Source organism: Coturnix japonica, chromosome 8 (genome assembly GCF_054131305.1).
Source record: "Coturnix japonica strain WE chromosome 8, WE-NBRP24, whole genome shotgun sequence".
Lineage (NCBI taxonomy): Eukaryota > Metazoa > Chordata > Aves > Galliformes > Phasianidae > Coturnix > Coturnix japonica.
In genome coordinates this window covers 21,184,268-21,203,067 of record NC_140670.1, presented here as the reverse complement: position 1 = coordinate 21,203,067, position 18,800 = coordinate 21,184,268, and the positions used below count along the sequence as shown (strand labels likewise).

At 51.3% G+C, this 18,800-nt stretch overlaps 1 protein-coding gene across 19 annotated transcripts in view; it reads right to left on the bottom strand.

Moving 5' to 3' along the window:
• Positions 1 to 18,800, bottom strand: part of HPSE2 (heparanase 2 (inactive)) — an 84,805-nt gene that overhangs the window by 5,235 nt on the left and 60,770 nt on the right. For 13 of the 19 annotated variants that reach the window (XM_032445574.2, XM_032445573.2, XM_032445572.2 and 10 more), the window contains 6 exons: positions 17,761 to 17,934; positions 17,176 to 17,347; positions 11,254 to 11,301; positions 6,093 to 6,186; positions 4,467 to 4,573; positions 3,866 to 3,980 (listed from right to left, as the gene is read on the bottom strand). In XM_032445574.2, coding sequence (XP_032301465.2) covers positions 3,866 to 3,980; positions 4,467 to 4,573; positions 6,093 to 6,186; positions 11,254 to 11,301; positions 17,176 to 17,347; positions 17,761 to 17,934 — 710 coding nt within the window. Of the gene's footprint in view, positions 1 to 3,318; positions 3,740 to 3,865; positions 3,981 to 4,466; positions 4,574 to 6,092; positions 6,187 to 11,249; positions 11,302 to 17,175; positions 17,348 to 17,760; positions 17,935 to 18,800 lie in introns of those variants that run through there. The other 6 variants (XM_015867098.3, XM_085554597.1, XM_085554598.1 and 3 more) reach the window with 3 other exon arrangements.

The window sequence follows — 18,800 nt, the reverse complement described above, 5'->3', positions numbered from 1 at the left end:
TGGGCTCAGCATCAGCTACTTGTCCCAGAGCTCTGGGTCTCCCCAGCAGCACAAGCCTCAGAAGTCTGCTGAGCCATTGTGCACTGGCCCTGAGCAGGCGAGCTCCCTTCCCACGAGCAGAGCAGATGGAGCAGCAGTCAGAGGCCTTTTGTCATCACCTCTCCCTAACAGGGTCCAGGCAACGGAGGCGGCAGGAAGGGAGCAGAGCCACAGTATCAGGCAGGTTGGAAACCAAATACAATTTGTTTGCTGTTTTCCCTTCTTCTGCTACTTTTCACCATCAAACTACTTCCTTCCATTCTGCCGGTAGCTGTGTGCCATGCCAAACAGCACCTTGCTATCCCCACCACCCCTGCAGCTGGTGGCAGTGGGTGGCTGGGTGCACAGCACATGCATGGCATAGCTCCTCCATGCATGTGTCCCACAGCCCCAGCGGGTGGGAGCCTGAGCCGCAGGCAGCTCACAGCTTTGATGCCTTTCAAAGTCCAAGCATACGCACTTCAGAGACTTTTTTTTTATGGTGCGCAAAGAGGGAAAGGCCCCTTAACCCAATGTGACAGTGAGCAGAGTGCAAGTGCTTTAAATCTGTCTCCCGGTTTGCAGATAAAAGGAGTCTCAGAGCAGGCTCAGAGATAGAGTACAGCCGGGGTGCGGGGAGCAGGGGATGCTGCATCCCTCAGCACATGGCACAGCCATAGCTGGAGGAGAAGCAGAGCCCCTCAGAACTGCACCAGGCAGTTCCCATGCGGCTTTGGGTGCTCACATGGCCCAGAATTTCATCCCTCTTTTCATCATCCAGAACCCATGTACCACACAAGCCACTTTCGTGCATCCTCTCCGCTCCCTTCCTCTCCCCATCTGCAGGCGTCACTTGCGCAGATGGGGGCAGATGGGGGTGCCAGACACCCCTGCTGCAGATTTATTGTCACAAAGAGCTTCTTCCATGTATATGAGCTCCATTAGACTGGCTCCTTCTCCTCACACTTTGTTTCTGCCCGCCTGGGGATGCTGCTTCCTGCTGCCACATGGCCCCATTGGGCACCTGCAGCGGGGCAGGGATGGGTGCAGGTGAATGGATGCGGTTCCCAGCCCTGGATGGAGGTGTTCCCTGCAGCATAGCACAAGGCAGGAGAGGCTTGGCTGGGGAGAAGCTGGGACCTCCAGCTGTAAGGAGCAGCGTGGCTGCCAAGGCGGCTCGGCTAACGAGTGCACAGGGGAACACAGACATGCAGCCGGCGGGGAGCCCCGCTCCCAACCCTGGCACCTTGGCCAGGACACACAGAAACTTTCCCATTGAGTTCCTCAGTGCCTGTGGGCTAAGCAAAGGAGGTGAAAAATCACTGGCGGCATCCAAGCGTCCGAGCGCAGCCCCACCAGGCGCAGCCCTCTGCACCGCCACGGTGCTTTCCCAAGGACGCCATCAATTCACACACAATATTACACTGTCTTTTCCTACCACAGCTGAGCAGGCAGCCTCTGCCATCGCTTCACCCTGTGATCCCTTAAAGCCTTTCTCACGCCCCCGTATGCTGTTTATTAAACTTAGATGCAGGAAGTTTTAGCACCTAATGCAGGAGGAGCACATCCCTCACAGCCTTTAGGAGAAGGTCCAAGAGAAGCCACGGTTATCAGGAAACCTAAGTTTGGATTTCAGCTTTGGCCTTTTCATTGGGTTTGTGTTTCTCTTGCCCTCCCTAGAAGCATACTCAAATTTCTGCACACATAGGTGTAACCTCACAGCAGTTCCTTGTGCATTAAGGGAGCAGACATCAGTTCCAAAGATGGATAAAACAGAGGGGAGTTCAGTATGGATGACCATTTCCAAAGTTTTGCATGCTCTAGCAGTCTGAAGAGATAGATCAGACTTACCTGGGGGCCTCTGCAATGAAATGAACCTTTTGCACCATTCTGGACTGCTTCAGAGTGATATTAACCAGAGCAATGTATTATGTCTACTGCATGCCTAAAAGGAGCAGATAGCTCCTAAATGCCAGACGGGCTTTTCAAAGGCACTGCCCCATGAAGGGTGAATATCAGTGCTGCTTCTCCCCTTACTTCCTCTGCTCCCTGCTCCCACACACATATAGATAGGCTCAGATGCACGCAGACAGACTTACGGACAGGAGAAGCTCTGCCTGAAGGGCTTCTCAAGCACATGCCACGCAGTCAAGCCCTGATTATTTTACAGCTGGCTGCCCCAATCGCTCAAGAAGAAAAAGCACTTCAATGATACCCAACCAAGTTCTATCAGAAATAACAAGGCATTTAAACACTTGAGAGCAGCTGCATTAAGCTCGGAAGAAGCATTTATATTCCACAGGCTGAGCGCATCCGTGCCCAGTTCAGAGCACTCAATTTCTCCTGTTTTCTTCCCATTAGTTGCAAGAGAAGCCCATTTCTGCAAATCTGCCCCTGGATGAAGGTTCAGGTGTGGCCTGAAGGCTCACAGCATGGCCCACAGCAACAAATATCACCACATTGCACAGAGAGCTGTGCAATGACCTTTCTACTCCTGTACCCAACAATATCTCCAGTGCACGGCCCTGGCTGTGCACATACCCTGGCTCCAGGCAGACAGCATATGCCAGGTTTTACCAAGTTCCTTGTGCTACTCACTGCAGCATGCCACAGTGAAAGAACCAAAGGGGGCAGGACCAGCAGCAATCTGCCACACTCGTTCAGGCAGCAGCACAGCCTTCTCTCAACACCCTCTGCCTCGTGCCCATCCCACCTGCGGAAAAGCCTTTGTGACGGCAGCCAGCAGGTGTGTTGGGTTTCATGGCGCAGTGACCCCGCACAGGTCCATCCAGCCACTTTCATCCCCCTGATGGCTCCCACGGGAAAATAGCATCCTCCACACCACTCTGAGGGTCACAGCCTGGTCTCCACAGGCTTTATTATGCTCACAGCTTTGAAGTCTCACACTAATTTGCACCTGCTTGTGGCTCTTTTAAAGCGCACGAGCAACACTGGTGCTGGTGCAGGGCCGTGGCACTGAGACATGAGCAGCAGATCAGCTCTGGAACACATGGGAGAGCAAGGAAGAGGCCATGAGGGGCATGGCATCTAGTTTAGTGGGAAAATCATCTTTAAAACAGCAGCAATTTGAATACCTTCATTGTCTTTATCAGCCCAGGGCATATTCCCCAAACTGTCCCCTGGTGTTGCCCTGCATAAAACCTGTAAATTCTTTCCTGGGGTGAGCAGAGCACACAGCTGCCCTGCCAGCTTCTCTACTTTTGGGGGAGGGGTTGGGGGGGAGAGGTGGATTTGCTAAAACAAAAGGAAAATAGATCAGATGGAAAGGAAACCTACTACTTTTAAAGGGAATTTGCTTAGCCTTTATTCTCACCCTATGTGTGGGAAGCCCCAGCCATCCAGGGGGTTTTGGAGAGCAAGGAATGACGCAGGGCACCGAGAACCACCAGGTCTCAGCTGGAGATGGGACTGTTCCCCAACCTGGCCCTGCAATGCCCCCTATAGTCACTGGCATTGCTGCTGTGGCACTGTCCTCTGTGCCACGCTTCCAAGCACTGGGCACTGGAAGAAGTTCCAGCCACAGCAGCAAAGCTCTCCCATCTGCCTCCAACATGCCGCACTTGACATTAACTAATGTCTCCTATTAACACTGAATGAAATGGATCTGGAAAAATTCATTTGCAAGCAGAGTTCAAACAGGCCACAAGAAGAGGTGGATTCTCAGCTGTGTCCTGGATATTTCTGTGGTGAAGCCAAGCATCTGCAAGAGGGGTCAGGGACAAAGGCAACACATCATTCTGGGTGCAGGGATGAGAAAAACCAGATCCCCCCTTAAACCTGGCTGGGAGAAGGGTGCATCTCTGTGATCGGCCCCGGGCAGACCTACCGGCAGGGGGTTGAAGTTCTGGTCCACCAGGTGGTTGTGGCCATGGTCAAGGAAGGAGTGCCGCACCACTACATCAATGCCTTGGCTGGCCAGCAAGCCCAGTGTGTTCAGCCACCTGTGTTGAGGAGACAGGGTTAGGCCACTGCAGGGACCCCAGCTTCTCCGTGCTCCCACCCGTTGTGGTGTCACCAGTAAACTAAGCCAGCCCCAGCCCACATGTCCTGGGCATGTTCCTATGGCTGCCCCAAGGCAAGGAAAATCTTCCTTTATCCTTTGTGATCACAGTTAGCTCTGAAGACTGCAACAGGATCTATGTGCTATCGAGTTGCACCATTGGACTAGCCCCAGGATTCAGCAATAGCTGTGGCTTCAAAGAAGGACAGAATATGGTTTCCAGACCTAGACCCTGTACTCTGAAGAGCTCCAGTTGCCCAGAAAGGGATGCAAGGAGTGAATGCATGCATGGGCATGTGGCTGCAGAATGGGAAGAGGGTGGCAAGGCTGTGGAGTGCAAGCCCTGACCCCAGAGCTGGGGTGCACAGGGGAGCACAGAGCCTGTACAGGTGGCAATGCTCTCATGCCAGGAGCAGGTGTCACTCACAGGAACCCGGCTGCATAGGAATCGGAGAGGTTGTTCATGCCTCCAGCAGAGGTAGCACCAACACCTTCCAGCCAGATCTTCTTGCCTGGTGTGTATGTATTCACAACCTGTGTGGGAGACAACAAACATCAAATGCAGCACCTCTCCCCAGGGCAGGTGCAATTTGCACGTCTCCAATGTGTAATGGCTGTGTTCAGTATGGAGACTATGGTGGGGGCATCCTGGAGCTTGAGCGTCATGAGACAGGGCAGCCGCAGCTGAGCACCAAAGCACCAGGGCTCCAGATACACAGGCACCACACAATGAATCCTCTCCTCTCCAGCAATCTTGCTTCTCCAGTCCAGGCTATGAGCTCCTGCAGCCAGATGTCTGCAAACTCCGCATCTCAAGAGCGCGCTGCGCAGCCTGACAGATCCTGCCCCATTAGTGAGGAGCACTGGAATGTGCTGGATGGACTGGGATCCCTCAAAGCTGTTAAATACGCCAGCTCTGGGCTGCCTCCCACTCACAGCCTGTGAGAGTCGACATCCCTGACTGAAGCCCCAGAGGTGTTGGCATCCTGCCTGTAATTATCTAAGCCCGCCACCTTCCCCAGTCAGAGAGGAAGCAATAAAACAGGGAAGTGGACAAGCCCAGCTGCTCTAATCAGCCCCGGCAGGATGCACGGACTCAAAGCCAAGCTGGAGGCTATTAGCACCCAGCACTGTGCTTTTGCTCAGCCACACTGGCATTCCCAGGAGAGCTCTTCCCACTTCCCAGAACCAACGGGGGTAGCTCCTCACTGATGTGGTTCTGGGGCTGAATGGGGACCAGGTCCCCCCCAAGGCTGCAGCATGTCTCCACCTTTCTGCCCATGGCTTTGCTGGCAGTCCCGTGACCTTCCCCAGCAGTGAGATGTGTATGACCAGTGTAGTGAAGAGCAGGGTGGGACTGTGTCCCATGCTTGTCCCTGTGCCCAACCCATGCTCCCCACTTGGGTGGGTCACTCATGTATGGGGATGGTCTCCAGCTTGTGCTGGAGGATACAGCAAGCAGCTTCTATCCTCTGGTTTTGCTGTGCCGACCCATGTGTCCCCTTTCCTGGGCACTCTCTGAGTTGTGTGCTCATGCTACAGTTTCTTCTTGCAGGAATTACAGCAGCAATAGATAGTGGTGACTGATACAGCACAAAAACCTTGACAAGGCAGACAAATGGACACATCCTCTAACTCCAAAACACTTCACTCTTAATAGGTGTTCATACTTTGCTGTGGGATTGGCAACTGAGCTGCCCACAGCCCTGGTCCCTGCAGCAGCTGAGGCAGGGGACCCCCGAAGTCCCTGTTTCTTACACAGTGGCTGCAGCCTGGAGCTGTCCTGTGAGCAGTATGGATGGAGTGGCTTGCTGCATGCCGCGCTGTCCAGAGCAAATCACAGATCACCCTAGAATTGTAATAGACACCTAGGGCTGGTCAGGTTGCTACCCCATCTCCTCCTCCATCACCAGGGTACCATCCCTCCACCCCGCCCATGCAAGCTTTGTGATGCTTCTCCAGCCCCACACCTTGAGCAGTGCCCTGCCCAGGCCCTGAGCTGCAGTACTGTGGGCACAGTGCCATCTCACCCTTGCAGACTCTTTGCACTCACTTTCTGGATTTTCCTGATCTGGTCAGACAGTGTGTCTAGCAGGCGTGTTTTCAGGAAGTCGGTCACTTTGGCCACTCGGCCATCGATGTAGTAACTGCAAGGAAAACAAGATGACAAGAATGAAACCACTGGTATTAGTTCTGCCCCTGTTCTTGTCCTTCTGTCCCACTGCTGTCTCACACCAAGAAGCCCTTTTCCCTCCAGGAGAGGATCTCTGCAGAGACATTGTGTCCTCTCCTGCGTCCCTCGTCATGTTCATATAAGTGTGCCTGCTGCCCTTGACATGGCACTGAGCATTTCCCATCCAGGGGATTCCTGCTCTCCATGTGCTCGCTTCAATGAAACATGGTTATAGTGCTGCCAATCAGAATCCGAATCATCTGCATCCAGGTGTGGGAGGAAGGCTTTGAAATGCCTGAGTGCTGGCTCCTGGTTCCAGGACATAAGGTGAAGCAATCCATCTTTGGGGTGCAAACATCCTGAATTGGAGTTCGTCCCAAACATCTTGTCCTGAAGGAGTGATAAGTGCTGGCACCCTTCACACAGCAGCCAGAGGTGAGGCAATGCAGAGAGGCAGGAGGTCTCAGGATGGGAGCACAAATCCTATAGCGTCTACATCTGTCCCCTTGGGTCCTTCCCAGGCATGCTAGGCTGCAGCACTTGGGGTTCTGAGAGATACCCTACAACATTTGGCACTGGTGCTGGAAAAATGGCAGGGAAAGAGGCTCCCTCAGTACTTGAAACATGGAGATGTGGATAAGAAGAGTGCAACAGGGCTTTTTGGTAACACGTGGAATTGGAAGGATGCTGTTGCAGACAGATATGTATGTACCAGGGATTGCATGCTCCACTTGTTGCCCTGGGGTGTGAAAAAAGGCAGATTCAACTTCCCAGAAGTATCAGCTCCTTTACAGGTGTGGTTTCTCTATGACAAGCATCTCATCCACAGCAAGGCCCCATGAGCACTTGGCAGCCCATTGCTGAGAGCTGTTGTCTCTCTGAGATTGAGCCTAGCAGAGGAGAAAGGCAGCAGTGACGTCTCCTTGCAGGGATGCTGTTAGCAAAGTGAGCAGCCAGCAGCTGTGGGGCCTCCCCACATGGGTACAGAGGTGCACACAAGGGCAGGATCCTCCCCAAAGGATGCTGCAGCTTGTATCAGCCTTGGCCAGGACACGCAGAACACGTGCAACATGCATGAACGCTCAGAGAGGATTTTAGCTTCTTGCTGCTCCAACTCACTGATCAGGTAACGGGGTAAGCGTGCTTGGAGCTGTGCAGGGCTGCGGGGGAAGGCAAGCAGCCAGCACTGCCTGGCCCAGAACAGAGACGAATTACAGACTCAAACTTGCGGATGCCCTGAACATGAAGGGTCTCCTCTGCAAATCCTCTCCCAGGTGTGAAGTTACAGCTTTGTCCCCCAAAAATTCAGCATCATGCCAGTCAGACTCTGGATTCACTCCAACCCTTTGTAACAGAGGGAAATAGGAAAGAGGCATTTTGGCACACCTGTGCTGACAGTAAGGTGTTAAGGGCAAAAAGTTTCTCGGGAAGGGGGACTTGGGAAGTGTTCGACGTTGTTCAAATCAGCCCTTATACAACACAGAACTGCTGGCTGCTGCAAGGACAGCGGGTCTGTGAGCAGCAGGCGGTGAAGGGGTTTACAGAGATTACTTTTTAAGACAAAATTACAAAGCAGCAGACTCTGGGGATGGCAGATGTTTGGATTTTAGTACAGCACTTAAGAACTGAACAGAAATGATTTTTTGGACTGCTTTGGCAAAAAAAAAAAAGAACCAACAACCACCATCACCTGGGCTGAAAACTGGCTTCAGTGCCATAAAAGGAAAGTTGTATGAGGTGGGAGAAGATGGAGGTAAAGACCTCAGCCCATGGCAGAGGACAAGATCTCTGCTCTAACCAGAAGCAGCCCTGGAGCACAGCCACCACCAGGGTCACTTCACACCTGCACTAACAATCGGGAGAAACAGGGGATGGCACAGGGGTGAATAAATCTGCTGCTTCAGTCTCAGGGCATCTTGCTGATAGCTCATACCCCAGGCAGCAAGGAGGAAGCACCTTGGCTTTGGGTATTTAAGCACAGCCTGAAGGCAATTCCACGATTTCTCTATGGCTGGGAGAGATCTATTCTCAGACACAAAGAGGTACATTCAACACCCATAAGTGGTTAAGAGGGAAAATGGCATCAGCTGCACAAGAACTGTGATCTGAAGCCAGAGAGATGGGCTGGAGCTTCCCCAGCCAGGCTGAGCAGCACCAACATGGGCTGGTGGCTGGGTGCTGGCTATGGTGTGGCACCAGGGTTGTCACCAAAGGCCATGTGGGCACAGGGCACATGGGTTCCCACAGCACAGGAGGCCACCTGACCAGACTGCTGCCCCAGGTGACTGCTGTCACCCCAGCACACCTCAGTCCTGTACCTCTGGGCTCACACTGCCTGTGTCACACTTCTCTGGAAAGATCCACAACTTGCTGCACAGGACCGTGAGCATCGCACTGAGTTTAATGAAGGCAGTGCACTGGCTCCTGGGCAGCTGGTTTCATTTACCTCCCTTTCATTTTAAAGAGGAACCTTTGCCCCTATTATCTGACCTCTTCTTCTGTTGCAGTTAATTACATTAAAGCCCACTTCCCAAAGCTCAGGAATTTCCGGATCTACTTTGTTGCCTGCTGCTATGGGGAGAGTCTGCTAGGAATTAGGGCACCAGCCTGCTGGGGGTGTGAATGGGTCTGGCCTCACTGCCAGCATTGCACCAACTGCCACCAAATGGAGACATCTCTGCTGATACAGGCAGCCCTGTGCCCTGCCACTATCCCATATGCCAAGGCCAGAGAGATGTCATCCAAACTCAGCCCAGCAAAGCACTTTAAGAAGGATGCCATATGTGTCTGTGTGCATGGCACCCCCAGTTTGCCACATGGAATGAGTGACTTTCCATAATGGAAGGTAGCATCATGTTCTCCAAAGACTTGAAGGGATAGATGCCCATGGCTTTGAAGATGCAAACATTCACTTGCCTTGCAAGTAAACGGATTCATGAGCTGCAAAGACAGCCTTGTACAAGGATTTGCCCATTAAAACCTGGAGTTCTGCACAGCACTTCAGGTGGAAAACCAGCCATACAGTGACACACAGGAAGGGGCCCAGGGCATGGCCGCAGGTTAGGGAGATGAATCTTCACTGTGTGCAGCACACCAAGCTTTGGAGCTGAGCCAAGAGATGTGGTTGTGGGAAGGGTTCTGAGCTGTGGAAACCCACATCCAAAGACTGAGGGGGTCCGCAGTAAGCTGAGCATTCACTCATACCCAAACCATAAACTAAATTACACAAGGAATGCCAAAACTCTCAGAGCCACTGTCAGTCCTACTTGCCACACCCTCTGCTAGTGGAAATTCCCTGAACATTTCTGAGCCATTCACACATCCCTCTCCAGCAACACATTACTTCTGAAGAGGGAGGCACACATGCTGAGTTACATATGTAAGTGAAACCATACTAAGAAAGATCATCAAGGCTGCTTATTTACACCCAGTGTCACTTCTCAGATGTATTTCAGAGAAGAAGGAATGGTTGTGAGTTTTCACAGAGGACAGGGATCCCTGCAATGTATTCCCTTCTCAATTCCCCTTCTGGGTAGAGTGCAACCTTTTCAAAGGAGTAACAGATTTGACAAATTTATAACCAGTATCCCTGGAGAACGTCAGGGTTTGGAACAGAAAGGCTCACACTTGCAGTTCGACAGCAGTTTGGTTTCCTGCTAATAATTTTCTTCTTGGATACAAAGGAGCTTGTTTTGTTTTGTTTTGCTGTTTGGAGCAGAAGGATGAGACACTGTTTTGACATTCACTCATAAACAGTACAGAAGCCCAGGCTGGAGCTGTGGCTATTGTCAGTCCTTTCAAAAGCAGATAATTGAGACCCTCCCAAGCTGGAAGCCCAGGCAGGGGGAGCAGCTGCTCCTTTACCTAAGTGGGAAGTGCTCAGCAAGTGGAATCCCAGCCACACTGCCCACATGCAGGGAGCTGTGCCCCCACCTGCCTGCAGCACCTGGTCCCAGAGGGAAGGGTCTCTGAGCCACAGCTCCCTGCACAAAGGCTGGCTACTTCTTCTTGCAGTGGATCCAAGGGCTTGGCCCAGCCATCAAGCCCTGTTTCAGCAAGCGAATTCCTGGGCTAAGTAAATGCGATCAGCACATCGTGTAATCATGAAAAGCAAACTCCCAGCTGAGGCATAGATCATCATTGCACAGCGTGAGTCTGTAAGTAACACAAATCCCACTCCAAACGCTCTGCTACCCCACTGCCCTGCTTGCACTGAGCTGCTGCCTCAAGGAAGCCCCAGGAGCCAGGTAGCAGAGCAGTATGGCAAGGCACATGGCTCCCCAGGAATGGGACCTGCTGGGTACCAGCTGAGGCTGCTGCCATAAACCACTCTCAGATTCAGACAGTTGCTTCTGCAGGAGGCTCCAAGGTTAACACAGTGACACAGAATCCCTGGGCTTACTTGCAGGAAAACCTCATGTCTTAAAAACCACTGAGCTCTTTTTTAAGTGTAGGTCTCTAGGTGGGCTTTACAAGAGGAACTGTGATCTGAAGGAGGGGAACAAATGCCCCCATAACCTGTCCATTACACTTCAAGTGCCAGGAGGGAACCAGCAGCGCTGTCACATGATGGAATACTCTGAATGGGAGGGGATGAGATGGCATGTTCCACTCCAGCAAAGTAGCCTAAGCTCTCTTGAAGGTCCAGTGCTAAGCTCAAGTTAAGGTTGCAAGCTCAGCCAGGACCTGAGATCCCAGCTCCTCTGCTCAAGGCAAATGCAGTCTTTTGGGACGCAGGGAGGTCTCACCCTAACTTCTGCTTCCAAAGGTGTATGCCATCAGCCTAGCTTTGGGCCATGAGTAAATATCATGGGGCTTGGTTTCCAGTGGGCAGGCATGTTTTTAGCCTTTGCCTCAGCTGCAAGCATCAGAGGTGAAACGTGCCCACTTCTGTTTGCTGCCTATTTAAAGGACAAGGACAGCAGAGGTGGCTCCTACTATTTGTCCCCTTCCACACCCAGCCAGCCCATTCATTTTGCTCCAGACACTGTCAGATCACTGCAATTAGTGTAGGAAAGCAGGAGGAATGGTGAATACCTACTGTTGCCAGGTAACAGCATCCACTGTGCTGCCAGCCACTTTCATGAACCTGCAGGAAACAGAGGAAGAAATCATGTAAGTCCAAACTTGTCACAGGTGTTCATAAGCAAGGGGAAATCCTAAAACGGCCTACATCACAGGATACCAGAGACAGTCACTTTTGAAGTGAATGTATGCAGGCTATAGGAAACACTGGTTTGGTCAAGAGAACACAATGATGCTCTTTGGTGACAAAGATCCAGGAACACAGGAGTGCACTGATATACTTGCTGCCCAAGGAAGGAAGCTGCATCACCTGCAGCTCCAACTGCCCCCATCTGGCCTGCAACCAAGGGTGGAAGAAGAAGGAGAAGGCTTGTGGGGAGAGATGGGATGTTTGATCAGGCCAGCTGGCAAAGGAGGAAGGAGCAGCCAGCAAAGCTTTGCAGCACACAAACCTCTAATCAGGTCTGAAAAAAAAGAGCAGCAAACTTCAGCCTAAATATAGCTCGGAAACAATCATTCTAACTTTAAATTAATGACGATAGTCAATTATAGACTGGGACGAAAGGGCATCTGGACCCTGTGAAGCATAAGAGGACACTGGCAAAGGCAGAGGTAATAAATCCCTGCGGACAGGAGGGAAGAGACACAATTAGAAATGGAAAAACAATAACGTGCTGTAATAGCACTGATGCGTTCCCGCTCCTGCTGCCCAGCAGTGCAGTGGCTGTCAGTTCCCAGGCTCGCTCTCCAGCTGCACTTTGTGTCCCTATGACGGGCAGCAGAGCAGTGGCTTTGGGTCCAGCTCCTCCCTGACCATACAGGGCAGCAGGACAGAGCAAGAAGCACACTGCACCACTCATGCAGGGCACCTGGCTCAATGGTGCTGCACACACAGCCACAGCGGGCACCTGCTGGGGATGCTCCTCTGCAGAACTCACTGCTTGCACCGTGCCTGCAGTATCGCTGCCAGCATACCCCAGTCTTTGTGCAGGGACTGAATGCAAAACACCACAACCTCCAGCATCTTTGGAGTGGCAGAAGCAGTGCCTCTGTCTGCTCTGTCTCCTTAGGAAACTAACAGACCTCTTAGTTTTCCTGTTCTGTCCCCATGAGAGTGAAATACATTGACTAGTTCTACCCGTTTTCAAATTTTTCTATTAAAGATGCATAACCACTCGATTTTGCTTTCTGTGTCTATTTCTCTTTCTGTCTTTAAATGGAGATTTTCCTGTTAAATCTTCGAGTCTTGATAATGAAGCTGTGCATGGAGCACACTGGATAACTCAGGCTCTGGGAACCTGGATCAGATCAATAGCCAACAAGTGGTACTGCAAGAGCCAGAGATGAAAGCCTAGTGCAGGTGGAGACCCAGCGGTGCACAGGTACTCAAATATCCACAGCTTAGGAATGCAGATGTTATTAATCCCTTTATTCCTGTAGCACCTGTGCTGCTCAAACCCTGGATTTTGAGGCCAGTGAAGAACCATGCAGATCTGCAGTCTGACCAGCGCTGGCACACGTCTGTCTGGGATTTCCTGGGCTGTGCGATGTGCACATGTGCAGCACCACGCAGGCAGAGCAAACCAGAGGCTTCCGGCATGGATCAGATCCCTGCACATGTGCCGTGCAGATGCTCCATGCTGGTGCAGTAAATCTGCCATTTCCTAACGCTGGGCTCTGCGAGCACGGCTGAACTCTGAGGTGTACATGCACTGAGTCACCCCTAGGAGCCGCGGGACAAGCTCAGCCTGCTTAGGGCAAAATCCCATAATTCGAGTGGCAGCGCCAGCCACTGCGACATCTCTTGCTGGGCTTCCACATGGCAGAAACCTCCACACATCCTCAGGATCTGATGGGGCAGAACCTCTGGGTGGGAGAGAATACATCTCCTGTCCTGATTCAATCCCCACCAGTCATGGAGCACCCACTGCAACCTTATGCAAATTGCTCCCATGGCTAATTAGCTTCCAAATATGTTATTTCTCATCTGAATGTGTCTATCTTCAGCTTCCAGCCACTGGAACTTCCTAGGCTTATTCCTGATACATTAAAGAGCCATCTGCATTTGGAAATCTCTTTCCCATGAAAGTAATTGCTGATTGTCAACCTTGAAATAAAAAATAAATTAAAAAGCCATCTCGTAGCAAAGAACGCAGCTGCAGAAGGGAGACAAATGACCACCTCACAGCCTCCCAGTGGCTTAGCACTGTCTGACACCCAGAGCTGGATTTCACAACCATGGGTTGTTCCATCTTGTATGCCCTGGAGAACTAAGCAAGCCAACTGTGCCATGGCTTGGCTACCAGAAGAGCTGGCTCTGAAAAGCTGGGGCCATGGCCAGGCCCTGCAGGACAGCACACTCCTATCTGTATGGACTTTTCTGCCTCTCCACCTTTCTTATAAGTCAAACGGGGTCATCATCCATCCTGTGGCTCCAGCTAGAGCAGCCTACTTCATCTCTGCTCACGTGGAAGGCATCACATACCTCTGCACATCTCTGTAACGTTCCTGGTTCTGTTACATCTTTTCTGAGATGAAATGACTGAGATTGTAGATAGCGATCAGGATGAAGGCACACCATGTACCCATACAGCGCTATCATCTCATCTGCCTATTTTCTTACTCTCTTTGTTCTCCCTGTACAGGTGATGGTGATTGCAGCTTTCCAGCCATTCAGATCCGGTTTCAGTTAGAAAGACTGTCTTAACTCCTTCCCCCTGAAAGAGTAATAGATGGGCAGCTGCAAAATGCCTCATCGCATTCTTCACCTCCTGTTTCATTGTATTCATGAATGTATTTCAACATATTTATGAATGCACATCCACAAGCTTAATGGTACGTGAATTTGAGTTTATGCTGCAGTATCCTTCCCTTTGCATCATTAGTTACTTGTCTCATGGCTTCATTTTTTCCACAGAATTCTTGCTCTGGACCCATGCATTATCCTGGTTCAGCCCATGCCACCCCCACAGGGGATACGGCAATGAGAGTTGGCTCTTGGGACCAGCAGACTCCATGGGATCAGGACACCGAGCCACCTTCTGCCACCCTTGATGCCAACAGTCCTTGGGACCACCTGGGCAAAAGATTATTAGGTTTTGTACTGACAGCATGAGCCATAACACATGTTAGCATCCTAATAGCTTTCCCTCATGCTACTTCTCTTCCAGTGCTGAATATGTGATTTGGTGATGCATTGACCTCATGTCTGATTCCTAATCTACTGTTAAAATCGTTGTTAAATCTTTGTTAACTCCTTAGAATCCCACTTTTATTTTATTTTATTTTTTATTTTTTAAACCTTTTTTCCCCCCAGGCAAACTCTGAGCAGTCCTGGGATTCCTGTACCCACAGACGCAGTAGGTAGCTAAGGTGGCCTGCTCTCTGACAGCTCAGGCTGCATGAATAGTCTAATTAACACCTCATCAAACTCAACTGTGAGTCGTGTCTGGAGAAATTCCCTCTTGCACCTGCGCACTCACATTTCCCCATTCCCCATTTGTTGCCTCCTGTGCAGCAGGGATTGCAGAGCCCATCCCTGTGGCAGTGGTCTGCTCTGTAGGGCAGCCCCAGGTGGCACTCACACTCTCTGTGCCATTTCCCCGTGCAAAATACTTGCACCCCTGCAGTGAATGGTGTGTTGTCATCACTGAGAAAGGCAAAGCTTGGTGCAGAGAGCAAGGCACTGTTCATGCTGATGCCTCCATCACTGCAGGACAAGGTTTAGACACAAAGAATAAGCTCAGCGTGGTTGCTAGAAATAACAGTTCAAGAGTAGACTTCAGTGTTTGGAACACAGGACACACAACTGGGAATTGTGATTTTACATAATGCTTTGCACTGAGAAGCTTTTCTCTGAGCATCTCCCCACTCAGACAACTCAGGGGGCTTTCCCTGGAGAGCGCCTCATGTCAGCTTCTGTTTTCTTCTGTTGAAAGTCATTCCCTGCTCTCTCTGAGCTCTCCTTTCCTTCTTCAGCTCATTTCCAACATTTATCTTACCAAAATTCACTTGTGCTCTCTGTGCAATATGGACTTCTTTCCTCCCAGACTAAGTCAGCCATCCTGCCTTCTGTGCTAGGCTGTCTCATCTCTCCTCTCCAGCCTTAATGGCCACACCATGACCTCCAATTTAGTATCTCTTCCAACCAGCTTGACTTCTGCCTTTCATCACATTGTTTTAAATGAAAGCAAAACTTTGTAGCTCTCATATATCAGAACCATGGACTGCACACGCTTGATCTGCTCTGCAGCCTTCGTCCCCTGCAAGCACTGCACAGGCCACTCACGGTGCTCCAATAAGGTGGGCAAAGGGCTTGCCATTGAAAGCACCTCCCAAAATGCCCCTTGCAGCTCTTTCTGATCAGCCTGGTGGTCTGGAGAGCAGCCACCACTCTACATACCCAATTCCCTTTCTTTCAAATATGGATTTCCACCACTCTTCCTACTGCACTGTACACTACAGGCCCACTCCTGGGTCACCTATCAGCCAACATGTGGCTCTGGAGCCAAGAGACCCCCAACCATACTGCTCTGCCATCTCCTTCCCCAGGACCCTGCAGCAACATACAGAGGACAAACACGGCATCAGGACTTCCCCTTGTCTGAGAGCTCCTTGGCTCCCATTCCTCTTGTTTCCCTTTCTCAGCTGCTGCCTGGTGCTAATAGAATTCCTGCTGCTCATGGCTACTACAGCACATTGCAGCTCCCTGAGCTGCTCTCACTGTGCTGAGTGAGCCCTGGGGCAGCAATGCCCACCTGGCATTAGCACGGGTGCAGCCATGGCGCCCAGAAGGGGCTGCTCCCTGGCTGCCAGCAGTGTTAGGGATGCTGGCCTCACAGGTGGGTCCACCAGCTTTATGGGCTCTGTGTGCTGCTGCAGCAGAGCTGAGAATCTGGCCCTTGCTCCCTACTTGCCTCGCCGGGGACTCCATCAGTGTGCTGTTTATTGTTTCTGCCAGATCATTCATGCAGATGTTAATGAATGTGAGACCCAGCTTTGCTCCCAACAGAGTCCCTTCCACACCTCCCCCTGTCCAGCCCTCTGTGCTGGAGTTTCTGTTTACAGTCCTGCAGGGAGTTTTCCCTCTGCTGGATGGTCTTTGAGCCCCCATGGTCCCAATTCCTGCTGCCAGCAGGCTTCCACACCTCCTTGGTTCCTGTAGCTGGCCAATGTCACCTCCAGCTGTCCAAGTCCCTCACTGTCACCATTCCTTTCCCATGCTCCTCTCTTCAGCCTCCCCAAACTCCAGACCTGTCGGTTCTCCTATCCATCAGATTAAGAATACACCAGCAGACCTACCTCAACATCACTGTCCATTCCTGAGTACCATTTTTACCTAAAGATATGAAAAAGAAACCAAGAAGCTAAAGCCAGAGGGCCAGTATAATCAATGGAAGTCACAGGGGTGTGACCGTGGGATGTATTGGTGGAACAGCATCACAGCACTGAATGGTGCCAGGTGCGGTGTGACTGGCAAAACCTTCCTCGAGGGACAGCAGGAAGGGTAGAAAAGGGCATTTCCCAGAGAGGTCATGAACTCTGCTGGTGAAAGGTATCTGAATCCCTGTGCCGCATGGAGAAAAACTGTGTAACTTGGTCAGAATCAGCATGAGCAATCATAAGCAAAAATGCTTTGACAGTGGCTCTGTGCCATACATTATCCTCTGTGCTGTAATGCTTGAACTGACCAAGATGGAGCAGTGGTAAAGAAGGGCACGGATGGCGAAAGCACAAGCAGATGCAGCTACCTAATAGGAAGAACAAAGTGGTGCCAGGACCCACCTCCTTCCCCCAAAACCTACAGCTGTGCAGCAGCCTCTAACTGCATCCCTGCATCCCAGCAGGGAGAGCACCTCAGTCTTCCAGCAACTGGGAAATGCTGGAAGTGCTTGGGGAATGGCAGTTGGCACAGCCCAAATGAAACAGCATCACTTACCCTTCCAAGAGAGCCATGACATTCTTCCTGGGCCTCCCAATGTTTGGCCCATAGAGGTTTGCTCTGGAATAGGTGCGGATGAGCTGCAGCAGGCTCCTCAGCTGGATGTAGTCCTTTCCCAGCTGGCTGCCATTCACTGAGCGGCCAATCAAGGTCCGGTAGTTATTGGGCTCTGGGAAAATAAGAACATATGGGCAAGGCTGTCACACAGCTCCTCAGATCAGTCAGCAGCACAGAACTGCTGAGCAGTGGATGTGGGCCATGACCACTCTCCTTTGCCAGTTGTACAGAGGCTGTGGGGCTTCTCCTCTAGAGCGAACCCCTTTGGCTATGGGCTGGGTGAGGACCTGCACCTTGCATTACCCTCCTGTGTCCAGGGGCTGCCTGTTTCCCTCAGCACTGAATCTTCTGTGCAGGTCCATGCAGCTGCTGCTCTGCCCTCCCCAGGACCAGCCATGCTACCCCACAGCAGGAGCAATCAAATCCCTCTGAACTTACATCCATAGTGTCCTGGGACTCACAGATATACTCTTCCTAAAGAGAACATTGCTCAGCATTCCCAGGTCTCCCCGTTCCCACACTCACCATTGCCCAGCTCCCAGGAGATGTTGTATTTCTTGCTGGCACTGTACTTCAGCAGGCTGAGTGCATTGGAGCTGTTCCAGGAGTTATTGGGATTTCTGCGCAGAGCATTCAATGCAAAGATCAGGTGAAGGCCAGAGCAGTCAGCAAAGTTATAGAGTTTGTCTAGAGACCTGGCTGGGAAGAAACAAAACACAGCTTGTAATTCAAATGAAAGCCAGTTCCAGGGAGGTTCAAATGATCCTGCTGTCCATCAGACCTCAGCTCCTGTGTGGATGAACTGGGGTCAGGTGCCATCCCTGTGACATCTGTAACTGCAGAAGTGCACCTCACCTTTGAAACTGAGATAGGATTCCAGACAAGGGCTAAACTCCTTCCAGCATGGAACTTGGACACTCTCCACAGCTGTGTTGAAGCTAGGGACAGCATTACCAGAAACAAGAGGCTTTATAATGTCTCTTTTCATCTGCTCCTGGCAAGGAAATATCAGCCTCTTCTGAGCCCATCCCACCTGGCACTACTTCTGGTATAGTGCTGGGGAGGAGAGGAGCTGCAGAAAGAACCACTGGCTCAGGGTCACCTCCTGTACATTATGTCAGCACCATGGGTATTACTCTTGGGTCTTGGGGTCATCATTGGCTCTGGGTCCTGTCCTTGTCCCCAGCCTTCCCAGAGTGCTGACAGCAATGGAGCCCCGGGGGTGGGGAGGCTGAATGCAGGCTGGGAACTATGGAGCAGTGAGTCCTGGAAACAGCTTGAGCAAGCAACCATGCTGCTTGGCAGCACTCACATGGTATAAGGAGATGATCAGCAATCACAGGAATGTGTCAAGAACAAGCCATGCTTCACCTGACAGAACAATTGCACCATAGGTCTTATACCTTGATGATTTTTAAGGCTTTTGACATGATTGCATATCAGGTTCTCTCTGGCAAGTGAGGTGACCGTGACCTGGACTGGGCTGCAAGAGGAAATGCGCACATTGAAAACCGTTATTGGTAATCTGATGTTCCAAGGAAGAAACCCAAAGGGTGTAGGCAGCC